This window comes from Oncorhynchus mykiss, unplaced genomic scaffold, assembly GCF_013265735.2.
Source record: "Oncorhynchus mykiss isolate Arlee unplaced genomic scaffold, USDA_OmykA_1.1 un_scaffold_846, whole genome shotgun sequence".
NCBI classification, from domain to species: domain Eukaryota; kingdom Metazoa; phylum Chordata; class Actinopteri; order Salmoniformes; family Salmonidae; genus Oncorhynchus; species Oncorhynchus mykiss.
The window spans coordinates 1-14054 of record NW_023494293.1 but is presented as its reverse complement, the minus strand read 5'-3'; the positions used below and the strand labels follow the sequence as shown (position 1 = coordinate 14054).

Here is a 14054-nt window from a genome sequence, read left to right as displayed (position 1 = left end):
AATATATTTTGATTTGGTTAACTTTTTTGGTTACTACATGATTCCATATGTGTCATTTCATAGTTTTGATGTCTTCACTATTATTCTACAATGTAGAAAATAGAAAGAAAAAAAATAAGAATAAACCCTGGAATGACTAGGTGTGTCCAAACTTTTGATTGGTACTGTATTTGGAAATGTGTATATATATATTTTATTTTATTCTCTTAGGTTATAGGTTTAGGCTATTGTAACGCTGAATTGACCAGTAATATTACTGTGAGGTAGCAAACATAACCCATCAGTGCAGCACATATGGCATGCTATCTCCCTCTGGTCCCCCTATACATTTGATAAAGGACATGTGTTATGCAGCAATAGGTCTTACCTCAAATGGCCTAACCAAACAACTATCACAGCAGCCTATAAACATACAGATATTAGCCCGACATTGTGATGTCAAAGTGTATCATTGTAGTCAGCAGATTAGCCTAAATGGCATGACATGGATATAGTCTTTATGCCAGATCATGTTCTAGGAATTGTATTCTAGTCAAATGCATTGTTATACCATTCTGCCTATGCATTTGCATTGGTATGTTTACATCTGTTTGCAGCGTTTTCATTCGCTGGACTGGGCTCACTCAGTTCACACCTAGAGATGTAACATAACACTTTGTATTTCGACACCACTGCTGCTCTCGTATTGCCCATGATACATTCGAGAATACGATTGTAATCTCTTCGTAATCTGAAGACAGACGCGAAATCCCTCTATTTAAATTGCTTTAAAACTATTAATAGCCTCGCTCTCAGATGAGAGCATCATAGCCGACAAAACATCGCAATATTCCTCGATTAGAACGAGGTGACTCCCAAGGCGAACGGTATTCGGTCCGTCCACCTATGGTCTGGCAGGTTTTTGACCAAGGCTACGGATAAAATGTGGGATGAAGTTGCTCGGTCTGCGCCGGTTAAGTATGGCGCTGTCATAGCGGTCACAGTTATCTGTAAGTCATGGCCTTTGTTTTTCATTGTACTATTTGAAACGTGTTTGTTACAATGAAATAACCAAGTAAAAAAATATAGAATAGACTTTGAATTAAATGTGAAGGCGGGGAAAGGAAATCACTCAGAATATGAAATCGATTTAACGGTTTTAAGAAAAGTCTCTAAAGATAATTTTCATTCTCTATTATCATTCAACTTGGTTTGTCTTTTTGTCTCTCTTATTATTGTTTTATTAGAGAGAGCGATAACTTTGTTGTTATTTTGAATATTAAACAGACAATAACAAAATTGGTTGTGTTAATTGTAATTTGTGAAGAACACTTACTAAATTTGCCAGCATATGTTTATGCTCTCTTTGCAGACATCTGTTATTAATAAAATGTTATCTTGATGTTATTCAATGTTTTGTAACAGTTCTTTGTCACAAACATATCCCAGCTCTTAATATCAAGTGCACAGTTAACTCCTATTCATACATTCCAGGAGCATGTTAAAATGCTCAGAGTTTCTGTCAGTCTACCCAGAAAAATGTGTCCTCCAAAAACACATCATCAGTTCAGACATCAGAGCTTCCCTGACAGAGTTCTAGTCCATATTCCTGGTCACCATAATATTTTGCTCTCAAATGAACCCACTACACTCTTATAAAAAAAGGTTCCAAAAGGGTTCTTCGGCTGTCCCCATAGGATAACTATTTTTGGTTCCATGTAGAAAGAACCCTTTTAGGTTTGAGTTAGAACATTTTTGGGTTCCATGTAGAACCCTCTGTGGAAAGGGTTCTAAATGGAACCCAAAGTGTTCTACCTGGAAGAAGAACCGAAGAACCCTTTTAGGTTTTAGATAGCACCTTTTTTCTAAGTGTACAGCTTTCAAACAATAGTGTGGGAGGGTATCAATTCTCTCCATGTTGTTTGTTGCACCGACAGGCGTTGTTCTGTTGAGAAAATGGATTGCTGGGGGTGTGTGTCAATCTTCAGTCCAATTACATGGCAAGACGGTGTTGGTCACCGGTGCCAACACCGGCATTGGCAAGGAAACGTGCCATAACATGGCACGTAGAGGTATGGCACAATCACATTATGTAGCTATGTACACAATGTCACTGTAAAGACACAGTTTGACCTACTTTAATGCAGGGTGTTAAATTACTGCCTTCGACCATCCCATCCCAGGAAATGGTTGCAATATTGGGAGTAGGGTACCCTCCTCTTTGGACAGGATGTGCTCTGTGGGGGGATGGCGTGTGTTGTGTGTTTGTGCCTTCTCTAACTGACTTTGGGGAGCTGCAGGGGCGCGGGTGGTGATGGCATGCCGGGACCTGACACGGGCTGCGAGGGCGGCGGATGAGATTCGTCAGGCCACGGGGAACAGCAACATCGTAGTGCGGCACCTGGACCTGGCCTCTATGTACTCTGTCAGAGAGTTGGCCAAAGAGTTCATTGCCAGTGAGGATCGCCTAGATATACTCATCAACAACGCTGGTGAGCATCAGCAACCACTGGAACAGCCATGTCTGGGTGGGAAGCTGGCTCTATGGCTTCAGCAACCACTGGAACTGCCATGTCTGGGTCCAGATTCACAAAACGTCTCAGAGGGAAAAGTGCTGATCTAGGATATTTTTTTATTCCTTTTAGATCATAACGAATAAGATTACATGGACCGGGGAGACCTGATCCTAGATTAACACTCTTACTCTGAGACGCTTTGTTAATACGGGCCTAGAATGGGAAGCTGGCTCTATGGCATTATGACTGATAAGGATGGTTGATTCCAGTTATATAGCGCTTCATCATGATGGTTGTCTCCATCAGGTGTGATGATGTGCCCTAAGTGGCTAACAGAGGACGGCTTCGAGACACAACTGGCTGTCAATCACCTCGGACACTTTCTACTGACCAATCTCCTTCTGGGGAAGCTCAAGAGCTCCGCCCCTAGCCGTGTGGTCAATGTGTCTAGCATTGCACACAAAGGGGGTAAACCGGCTTATTGGACTTTTATCTGCCTTTCCATAATATAGGTGCCATGCAATGTAAAAAACAAAGTATATTTCCCTACATCTAGGTAAGATCCAGTTTGATGATCTTTTCTTTGCCAAGAGGCCGTACAACTCCCTGGTCAGTTACAGGCAGAGCAAGCTGGCCAACGTGCTATTCTCCAGAGAGCTGGCCAGAAGGTTGAAAGGTAAACAGAAATACCCTCGGTTGTCTTTGGCCTTGTGCACATTTATTACAACCATTACAACAACAATATTGTCACCAATAAGAGTTTTAATTGACTGTCAGATAGGACTTTTCCCAGACACGGTGTAGAGGTGTGAAACACTGGGATCTGATCCCCTGGTAGGTACGGGGGTGACGTCCTACAGCCTGCATCCCGGGGTGATCAGGACAGAGCTGACTCGTCACGTGGAGACCTGGTTCCCCATGCTGAGGGCCATCCTGTCAGCCCCCTCCGTGCTCCTCATGAAGACCCCCACCCAGGGTGCCCAGACCTCCATCTACTGTGCTGTCACCCCAGGACTGGAGAACAAGTCTGGCAGCTACTTCAGGTAAGCTCTGTGGTGAAAGTAGTGCTGGATAGGACATGGACATCAAGTCACTGTACTTAATTGTTTTCAGTTGTTGTCAAGGTTGTTTAGCTCCGGTTTGTAAAGTGTTATTGGTGTGTGTGTGTGTGTGTGTGTGTGTGTGTGTGTGTGTGCGTCTCAGTGACTGTGCCATGACGGAGACCGCCCCAGGGGGGAGGGATGATGCGGTGGCCAAGAGGCTTTGGAAGGAGAGTGCCCGTCTGGTGGGTTACAAAGAAAAAGACTGAACAACCCCCTCCATCTGAAAACCATAGAGAAAGACTGTACAACCCCCTCCATCTGAAAACTATAGAGAAAGACTGAACAACCCCCTCCATCTGAAAACCATAGAAAACGACTGAACAACCCCCTCCATCTGAAAACCATAGAGAAAGACTGTACAACCCCCTCCACCTTCAAACTATAGAGAAGGACTGGACAACCCCCTCCACCTTCAAACTATAGGGAAAGACTGTACAACCCCCTCCACCTGAAAACCATAGAGAAAGACTGTACAACCCCCGCCATCTGAAAACTATAGTGAAAAACCGAACAATCCCCTCCACCTGAAAACCATAGAGAAAAACTGAACCCCCTCCATCTGAAAACTATAGAGAAAGACTGTACAACCCCCTCCATCTGAAAACCACACAGAAAGACTGAACAACCCCCTCCACCTGCAAACTATAGAGAAAGACTGAGCAACCCCCTCCACTTGCAAACTATAGAGAAAGACTGTACAACCCCCTCCACCTTCAAACCATAGAGAAAGACTGTACAACCCCCTCCACCTGCAAACCATAGAGAAAGACTGAACAACCCCCTCCATCTGAAAACTACAGAGAAAGACTGTACAACCCCCTCCACCTGAAAATGGTAGAGAAACACTGAACAACCCCCTCCACCTTCAAACTATAGAGAAAGACTGAACAACCCCCTCCACCTGCAAACTATAGAGAAAGACTGTACAACCCCCTCCACCTTCAAACCATAGAGAAAGACTGAACAACCCCCTCCACCTGCAAACCATAGAGAAAGACTGAACAACCCCCTCCATCTTCAAACTATAGAGAAAGACTGAACAACCCCCTACATCTGAAAACCGGGAACTCATGAACTAAGGACAGCCCCAACCCTCTCTGACAAACAGCATCAACAGATTGGACGACTGGTACCAAGGAATCCTCAAGCCTCTCTTCTCTGACCTCTCAATATAAAATGACCTGTAAGGAGTCTTCAAAAAGACATGCATGGGTGATGTGTAGTTACCAGGTTGGGGCGTCCATGCTTACCTTGGAGATTGCAGACTGAAAGACTAACAGACCTGTAGGAACTCAACTCAGGACAAAAAGTCCTTTCACCTCACTATGCTGGAGATCAGATATCCAACAAATTATTTGGAGCATCCATCGCCAGTCATTCTTGTAGAATTCTGACCCTTGTTAACAGGGGCGTCATGTACCCCAAAAATCTGAGGTTTAACAGAGGCGTCATGTACCCCAAAAATCTGAGGTTTAACAGGGGCGTCATGTACCCCAAAAATCTGAGGTTTAACAGGGGCGTCATGTACCCCAAAAATCTGAGGTTTAACAGGGGCGTCATGTACCCCAAAAATCTGAGCTTTAACAGGGGCGTCATGTACCCCAAAAATCTGAGGTTTAACAGGGGCGTCATGTACCCCAAAAATCTGAATGTGCACAAAGTATGTGAGGATGGCTGGGGGAGTGGTTGGATAATTTAGCAATTTTCAAACACCTGAAAAAGCATTTTCCTGCAATCTAGAGCCATGATCATTATGCTTAATTTTGTGTGAAAAATATGTATATTTTTCTGCATATTTAAGCAAACTTTTTGAACTGTCTGTATCCACCTGATTGGTGGTTCTTTTTTTCAATAAACTAAATATTCATCTCTACATCTCTGCTAAAAATCTGGGTAAAGGATTGAAAGGAATGTGAGTCTTATTCAGTACATTGAATAATTCCTCACTTTTCTAAAGTCTACCAACCTTGCCAGCACACATGCCAGCTAAGATAGTTAGACAAGCTAGCTACTCTAACTTGTTTGATAGCCTACTTTATAGCTAGTTATGAGGTTGGGAGATTGGGAACCAATCTGGGCTAGCTAAAGCCAACTTCATAAAATTGCTAGGAGGCTATTTATTTTTTTAGTTGTATAAACAGGACACATCTGAGGGGGCACGTTCCCCTGCGCCCCCTATGGGCATTATGCCTCTGCCTGATAATATGAATGTCAGTTGAGAGTGTTGTACTTGATAGCTTAGTACATTGGGATGAATATTACACTGGTGATCATGCATTTACTGCAGTTTAACACTTTAGAGTGTCATGTTTATGAAATAAGCAGGTAAATAGTATATTTCATCATTAGAGATTGCAGGTAATTATTGCCAAGTATTCACCTGGTTATTTCCTGAGGGCACTGTAAAAGCATGTTTATACTAAATGTTCTCTGTAAAGAGTAGTTGTCTTTTGGAATTCACTCCTGAAATGGGAAACTACTGATGGTCATTCTGTTTTTCAAGGGAGGATCATCTTCAAGGTAATTTTGCAAAGTAGCAACAATGACTATCTCAAATAAAATGTAAGCTTTGTTTCTGTTGTTACCTTCATTTGAATAACAAAAATGTGTTTTGCATCAAACTGTATAAATGTGATTCTCTTATTCTATCTGTAAGGTTTTCTGACATGCAGTGAGCAGGAGTAACCAGCAGAGGGTAATGTGTCCATTATAATTGAGCCACTAGAGAGCAGCGTGGTCCACTTACCACGCAGTCAGCACTCTACAGCCTCTTTCCAGGATTGCCGATACTGAGTAGTAACTGAATTCTTTCATGTTACCAATGAATCATATTTTTACAATGGTGACAACCTCTCAAATATAATTTGTCAATAGCCAATATTGTTCCAAACAGTTCACATCCAGAGACCCATAAAAAGTGTGAAATTGTTTTGTATTGTGGGAAACGGTTAATTTCATAAATTCGGGGTTAATTTCATAAGCTATGGTTGTCTAAAAATATCAGTGTCAGAGAAATTATTTTACAACAAGTGCTTTGAAATAAAGAAGCTGAGACACACACTATACCACCATAAGTATATGACATACATAGTGTCTAATAGACTCTACTGTAAGGGTTTGGAATAATGTTAGGAGTCAGTAGACATGCTGTCCTTATAGACCTAATGGTTCAGTATACATGCTGTCTTTATAGACCTAATGATTCAGTAGACATGCTGTCCTTATAGACCTAATGGTTCAGTAGACATGCTGTCCTTCCTTATAGACCTAATGGTTCAGTAGACATGCTGTCCTTATAGACATAATGGTTCAGTAGACATTCTGTTCTTATAGACCTAATGGTTCAGTAGACATGCTGTCCTTATAGACCTAATGGTTCAGTATACATGCTGTCCTTATAGGCCTAATGGTTCAGTAGACATGCTGTGGTTATAGGCCTAATGGTTAAGTAGACATGCTGTGGTTATAGGCCTAATGGCTCAGTAGACATGCTGTGGTTATAGACCTAATGGTTCAGTAGACATGCTGTCCTTATAGACCTAATGGTTCAGTAGACATGCTGTCCTTATAGGCCTAATGGTTCAGTAGACATGCTGTCCTTATAGGCCTAATGGTTCAGTAGACATGCTGTGGTTATAGGCCTAATAGTTCAGTAGACATGCTGTGGTTATAGGCCTAATGGTTCAGTAGACATGCTGTCCTTATAGGCCTAATGGTTCAGTAGACATGCTGTGGTTATAGACATAATGGTTAAGTAGACATGCTGTGGTTATAGGCCTAATGGTTCAGTAGACATGCTGTGGTTATAGACCTAATGGTTAAGTAGACATGCTGTCCTTATAGACCTAATGGTTCAGTAGACATGCTGTGGTTATAGGCCTAATGGTTCAGTAGACATGCTGTCCTTATAGACCTAATGGTTCAGTAGACATGCTGTGGTTATAGGCCTAATAGTTCAGTAGACATGCTGTGGTTATAGGCCTAATGGTTCAGTAGACATGGTGTCCTTCCTGATAGACCTAATGGTTCAGTAGACATGCTGTGGTTATAGGCCTAATGGTTCAGTAGACATGCTGTCCTTATAGACCTAATGGTTCAGTAGACATGCTGCCATAATAGACCTAATGGTTCAGTATACATGCTGTCCTTATAGACCTAATGGTTCAGTAGACATGCTGTCCTCATAGACCTAATGGTGAAGACCCTTGAACTGAGAGTCAGTAAGCAGATGCCAGCTCTGTCTTCCACTAAAGAGCTGATCTTATTAAGCTATAGCAGAGACCTATGACAGCAACATGTGACCTCTCACGGTTGGTAAGTAAACAGCAACTTAGAGAGGTCACACGTTACAGGATGTCACAGGTCAGCGGTAGGACAAACATCGCTAAGGTTTCCACATAGACTGATCTTGTTGCTAAAATTGATGAAAATCTAAAAATGTATATACAAGTTCCCCTAAATGTTAGCTTGGAAAACACCAGCTATCTCTTTGACAACCTCTGTCCTGTAGAGTCTGCGAGCTCTACTCAGTTGAATATCGACTCATCTGGACTGCCACTGGAGACTCTGTAAAAGCTATTATCTTTTATATCCATTGGACATTACATTCCCAATGCCACCATTCTCAGACATATCGAACATCCTCATTCAGGACCCTGGACAGAAAGACCCACATACTGTAATGGCCTGGATCAATGACTGAGTTCCCGGGTGGAGTCTCAACACACACACACACACACACACACACACACACATACACACACAGGCCTGAAAAGCCTGGAATGGGATAATGCATCCTGTTGGTGTGGGAACATTGATCAGGCCAGACAGTCTGGGCATTAGTGGGGGTAATGAGTACGGCACCAGCCTTCCTCTTTACCGGATCACTTACCGGCCATTTTTATAAACTCCTGTCTCCCCCCTATCATACTCCTGTCTCCCCTCTATCTTACCGTGGTCTCCCCTCTATCATACCCCTGTCTCCCCCCTATCATACCCCTGTCTCCCCTCTATCATACCCCTGTCTCCCCTCTATCTTACCGTGGTCTCCCCTCTATCTTACCGTGGTCTCCCCTCTATCATACCCCTGTCTCCCCCCTATCATACCCCTGTCTCCCCTCTATCATACCCCTGTCTCCCCTCTATCTTACCGTGGTCTCCCCTCTATCTTACCGTGGTCTCCCCTCTATCATACCCCTGTCTCCCCTCTATCTTACCGTGGTCTCCCCTCTATCTTACCGTGGTCTCCCCTCTATCTTACCGTGGTCTCCCCTCTATCATACCCCTGTCTCCCCTCTATCTTACCGTGGTCTCCCCTCTATCTTACCGTGGTCTCCCCTCTATCATACCCCTGTCTTCCCTCTATCTTACCGTGGTCTCCCCCCTATCATACCCCTGTCTCCCCTCTATCAAACCGTGGTCTCCCCTCTATCATACCCCTGTCTCCCCTCTATCTTACCGTGGTCTCCCCTCTATCAAACCGTGGTCTCCCCTCTATCATACCCCTGTCTCCCCTCTATCTTACCGTGGTCTCCCCTCTATCATACCGTGGTCTCCCCCCTATCATACCCCTGTCCGCCCTCTATCTTACCGTGGTCTCCCCCCTATCATACCCCTGTCTCCCCTCTATCTTACCGTGGTCTCCCTTCTATCATACCCTGTCTCCCCTCTATCTTACCGTGGTCTCCCCTCTATCAAACCGTGGTCTCCCCTCTATCATACCCGTGTCTCCCCTCTATCTTACCGTGGTCTCCCCTCTATCATACCCCTGTCTCCCCTCTATCTTACCGTGGTCTCCCCTCTATCATACCATGGTCTCCCCCCTATCATACCCCTGTCCGCCCTCTATCTTACCGTGGTCTCCCCCCTATCATACCCCTGTCCGCCCTCTATCTTACCGTGGTCTCCCCTCTATCTTACCGTGGTCTCCCCTCTATCATACCCCTGTCTCCCCTCTATCTTACCGTGGTCTCCCCCTATCATACCCCTGTCTCCCCTCTATCTTACCGTGGTCTCCCCTCTATCTTACCGTGGTCTCCCCCCTATCATACCCCTGTCTCCCCTCTATCTTACCGTGGACTCCCCGCTATCTTACCGTGGTCTCCCCCTATCATACCCCTGTCTCCCCTCTATCTTACCGTGGTCTCCCCTCTATCTTACCGTGGTCTCCCCTCTATCTTACGTGGTCTCCCCCCTATCATACCCCTGTCTCCCCTCTATCTTACCATGGTCTCCCCCCTATCATACCCCTGTCTCCCCTCTATCTTACCATGGTCTCCCCTCTATCTTACCGTGGTCTCCCCCCTATCATACCTCTGTCTCCCCTCTATCTTACCGTGGTCTCCCCCCTATCATACCCCTGTCTCCCCTCTATCTTACCGTGGTCTCCCCTCTATCATACCCCTGTCTCCCCTCTATCTTACCGTGGTCTCCCCTCTATCATACCCCTGTCTCCCCTCTATCTTACCGTGGTCTCCCCCCTATCATACCCCTGTCTCCCCTCTATCTTACCGTGGTCTCCCCTCTATCATACCCCTGTCTCCCCTCTATCTTACCGTGGTCTCCCCTCTATCATACCCCTGTCTCCCCTCTATCTTACCGTGGTCTCCCCTCTATCATACCCCTGTCTCCCCTCTATCTTACCGTGGTCTCCCCTCTATCATACCCCTGTCTCCCCTCTATCTTACCGTGGTCTCCCCTCTATCATAATCCTGTCTCCCCTCTATCTTACCGTGGTCTCCCCCTATCATACCCGTGTCTCCCCTCTATCTTACCGTGGTCTCCCCTCTATCATACCCCTGTCTCCCCTCTATCTTACCGTGGTCTCCCCCTATCATACCCCTGTCTCCCCTCTATCTTACCGTGGTCTCCCCTCTATCTTACCGTGGTCTCCCCCCTATCATACCCCTGTCTCCCCTCTATCTTACCGTGGTCTCCCCGCTATCTTACCGTGGTCTCCCCCCTATCATACCCCTGTCTCCCCTCTATCTTACCGTGGTCTCCCCTCTATCTTACCGTGGTCTCCCCTCTATCTTACGTGGTCTCCCCCCTATCATACCCCTGTCTCCCCTCTATCTTACCATGGTCTCCCCTCTATCTTACCGTGGTCTCCCCTCTATCATACCCCTGTCTCCCCTCTATCTTACCGTGGTCTCCCCTCTATCATACCCCTGTCTCCCCTCTATCTTACCGTGGTCTCCCCCCTATCATACCCCTGTCTCCCCTCTATCTTACCGTGGTCTCCCCTCTATCATACCCCTGTCTCCCCTCTATCTTACCGTGGTCTCCCCTCTATCATACCCCTGTCTCCCCTCTATCTTACCGTGGTCTCCCCTCTATCATACCCCTGTCTCCCCTCTATCTTACCGTGGTCTCCCCTCTATCATACCCCTGTCTCCCCTCTATCTTACCGTGGTCTCCCCCCTATCATACCCCTGTCCGCCCTCTATCTTACCGTGGTCTCCCCTCTATCATACCCCTGTCTCCCCTCTATCTTACCGTGGTCTCCCCTCTATCATACCCCTGTCTCCCCTCTATCTTACCGTGGTCTCCCCTCTATCTTACCGTGGTCTCCCCCCTGTCAATGGAGTGATGGCCTCCTTTTTTGATTTTCATATAGGCTTGCTTCCCCATTGTCCTTTGAAGAAAATGTAGTTGAGCACTTTCTACCCTCATCTACAATCACCTTTGCCTTTGTATTCCTCTGTCTGTCTGTCTGTCTGTCTGTCTGTCTGTCTGTCTGTCTGTCTGTAGGGTCCGTCAGTCTGTAGAGTCTGTCTGTCTATCTGCAGGCATCGCCTCAACAGTTCCATCTCTCCAGGGAGAGAAGCCAACAACATCAGGAGGACCCCAGAGCCCGGCTACCAGTTGTGGCAATAAAACATGTGTTAGTCTAATTAGCAGCGCTAGCACAGCTGTGTTGAAGATGACAAAGGTTGACAGCACACTCCTCTCGTGAAACTGTGCCTATATTTTTGGTTTAATGGTTTAAATGGTTCTAATGGTTTAACAGTATGTCATTCCCATCATAACATTATAGCTATATCCACATGGAAATGACACATTATGTAATCAATTTGGCAAAAATAAAGCAACATTTATTTATTTACTGTAAATGCCTTTTCCCCCCAGTATGGAATACAAACGCTGTGGTCAAACATACTCTGTGGTTATGTTCCAGGATCTGTGTAAAACATTTCAGGAGACTTTTCAACTCTATTGTTGAGTGAATGGATGATCACCACAGGCATCAGTGTGATGCACTTTGTCAAGAGAGAAGACGAGGGGCAGGGTGACTACTAAACACAGTGACTGAGTGTTTCACCAGAGAGGTTATGGGCAGAGGAATGTGTGATTATGACGGAACTCGATGCTAATGATGGCTAGTGACGCACTTTACCCGGCACAGTGAAAGGAGCGCTGGGCTACTCAGACAGGGGTTAGTGAATAGGACCCGTCATTATGGTCAACCCCAGCCCTTGTTATGCTGACCCGGGGGTCCCTGTTGTTCTCCTCACACACACACACGCGCACGCACGTACACACACACACACACACACACACACACACACACACACACACACACACACACACACCAACAATCCCTTGGTAGGTCTTCACTGTTGGCCTGGCTGTGGGAGTCTTGTTCAACCCCAGTCTTCACTGTTGGCCTGGCTGTGGGAGTCTTGTTCAACCCCAGTCTTCACTGTTGGCCTGGCTGTGGGAGTCTTGTTCAACCCCAGTCTTCACTGTTGGCCTGGCTGTGGGAGTCTTGTTCAACCTCAGTCTTCACTGTTGGCCTGGCTGTGGGAGTCTTGTTCAACACCAGTCTTCACTGTTGGCCTGGCTGTGGGAGTCTTGTTCAACCCCAGTCTTCACTGTTGGCCTGGCTGTGGGAGTCTTGTTCAACCCCAGTCTTCACTGTTGGCCTGGCTGTGGGAGTCTTGTTCAACCCCAGTCTTCACTGTTGGCCTGGCTGTGGGAGTCTTGTTCAACCCCAGTCTTCACTGTTGGCCTGGCTGTGGGAGTCTTGTTCAACCCCAGTTTTACCTGTTGGCCTGGCTGTGGGAGTCTTGTTCAACCCCAGTCTTCACTGTTGGCCTGGCAGTGGGAGTCTTGTTCAACCCCAGTCTTCACTGTTGGCCTGGCTGTGGGAGTCTTGTTCAACACCAGTCTTCACTCAGAGGGGCCCGGGCTGTGCTAAATAGCCTGGCTATCTGGGCAACACTCACTCATGGCTGGAATGCTGGTATGTTCAACAATAGTGCTGCACGACGGAGGCTTCATGTCTCTGAAGTAGCATGGCCTGGAAGCACCATTGTCTACTCCCCCATAGCTCACCCCCCATGCAGGGGCTGGCTGATTTGCAGTCTCTACCCACTGAAGTGGTCATCTTTCTGGCTAAGTCATTTACAAGCTCCCCTCCCATCCTACCCCTCTAACCCCCAAGCCATGCAAAACAGAGGGCTAGAACTTAAAGAAGGCGAGTAAAACTAGCCAGGGGACAGAGAGACGGTAACAGAACAGTGTGTATGGTGCTTTGACAACACAAGTGCACTTGTCATGCAAATAAAGCACTTTTGAATTTGAAGCAGAGGGAAAGAAAGAAAGAAAGAAAGAAAGAAAGAAAGAAAGAAAGAAAGAAAGAAAGAAAAACAGAAATGGAGAGGAGGCAAAACAGAAATGGAGAGGAGAAAAAAAAGAAAGCGAAACAGGAGAGCAGGAGAGAAAAAGGGGTGGGGCCTCCTGGGTAGAGGGGGAAATCCTTTAATCTCAGTGGAGAGTTTCAAGACAGCAATGGGAGAGAACAACAGGGTCTGTGTTTGAAATGGTTCTCCCACTGTCTCCTTCTCCCTTTCTATTCCCCCCTGACCACAGAGACCTCTCTGGTTCCCCCACTGTCTCCTTCTCCCTTTCTATTCCCCTGACCACAGAGACCTCTCTGGTTCCCCCACTGTCTCCTTCTCCCTTTCTATTCCCCTGACCACAGAGACCTCTCTGGTTCCCCCACTGTCTCCTTCTCCTTTCTATTCCGCCTGACCACAGAGACCTCTCTGGTTCCCCCACTGTTCTCCTTCTCCCTTTCTATTCCACCTGACCACAGAGATGTCTCTGGTTCCCCCACTGTCTCCTTCTCCCTTTCTATTCCCCCTGACCCACAGAGACCTCTCTGGTTCCCCCACTGTCTCCTTCTCCCTTTCTATTCCACCTGACCACAGAGACCTCTCTGGTTCCCCCACTGTCTCCTTCTCCCTTTCTATTCCCCTGACCCACAGAGACCTCTCTGGTTCCCCCACTGTCTCCTTCTCCCTTTCTATTCCACCTGACCACAGAGACCTCTCTGGTCCCCCACTGTCTCCTTCTCCCTTTCTATTCCCCTGACCACAGAGACCTCTCTGGTTCCCCCACTGTCTCCTTCTCCCTTTCTATTCCACCTGACCACAGAGACCTCTCTGGT

At 46.4% G+C, this 14054-nt stretch overlaps 1 protein-coding gene across 1 annotated transcript; it reads left to right on the top strand.

Annotated features, from left to right (window-relative positions):
- Positions 1–647: 647 nt before the first annotated feature.
- LOC110535265 (retinol dehydrogenase 12-like) lies at positions 648–6170 on the top strand. Its single transcript, XM_036974717.1, has 7 exons — positions 648–989; positions 1917–2051; positions 2280–2471; positions 2802–2963; positions 3052–3171; positions 3334–3538; positions 3699–6170. The coding sequence occupies exons 1-7, from the start codon at positions 923–925 to the stop codon at positions 3802–3804; spliced, it is 987 nt and encodes a 328-aa protein (XP_036830612.1). The 5' UTR covers positions 648–922; the 3' UTR covers positions 3805–6170.
- The last annotated feature ends 7884 nt before the right edge of the window (positions 6171–14054 follow it).

What these genes read in the sequence shown, in the direction of transcription:
- LOC110535265 (XM_036974717.1), top strand. Translation starts at nt 923, where the DNA reads ATGTGGGATGAAGTTGCTCGGTCTGCGCCGGTTAAGTATGGCGCTGTC. An exon ending in TATACTCATCAACAACGCTG is followed by an intron (nt 2,472 to 2,801) that starts GTGAGCATCAGC and finishes TGTCTCCATCAG; the next exon opens with GTGTGATGATGTGCCCTAAG. An exon ending in GCTGGCCAGAAGGTTGAAAG is followed by an intron (nt 3,172 to 3,333) that starts GTAAACAGAAAT and finishes ATCCCCTGGTAG; the next exon opens with GTACGGGGGTGACGTCCTAC.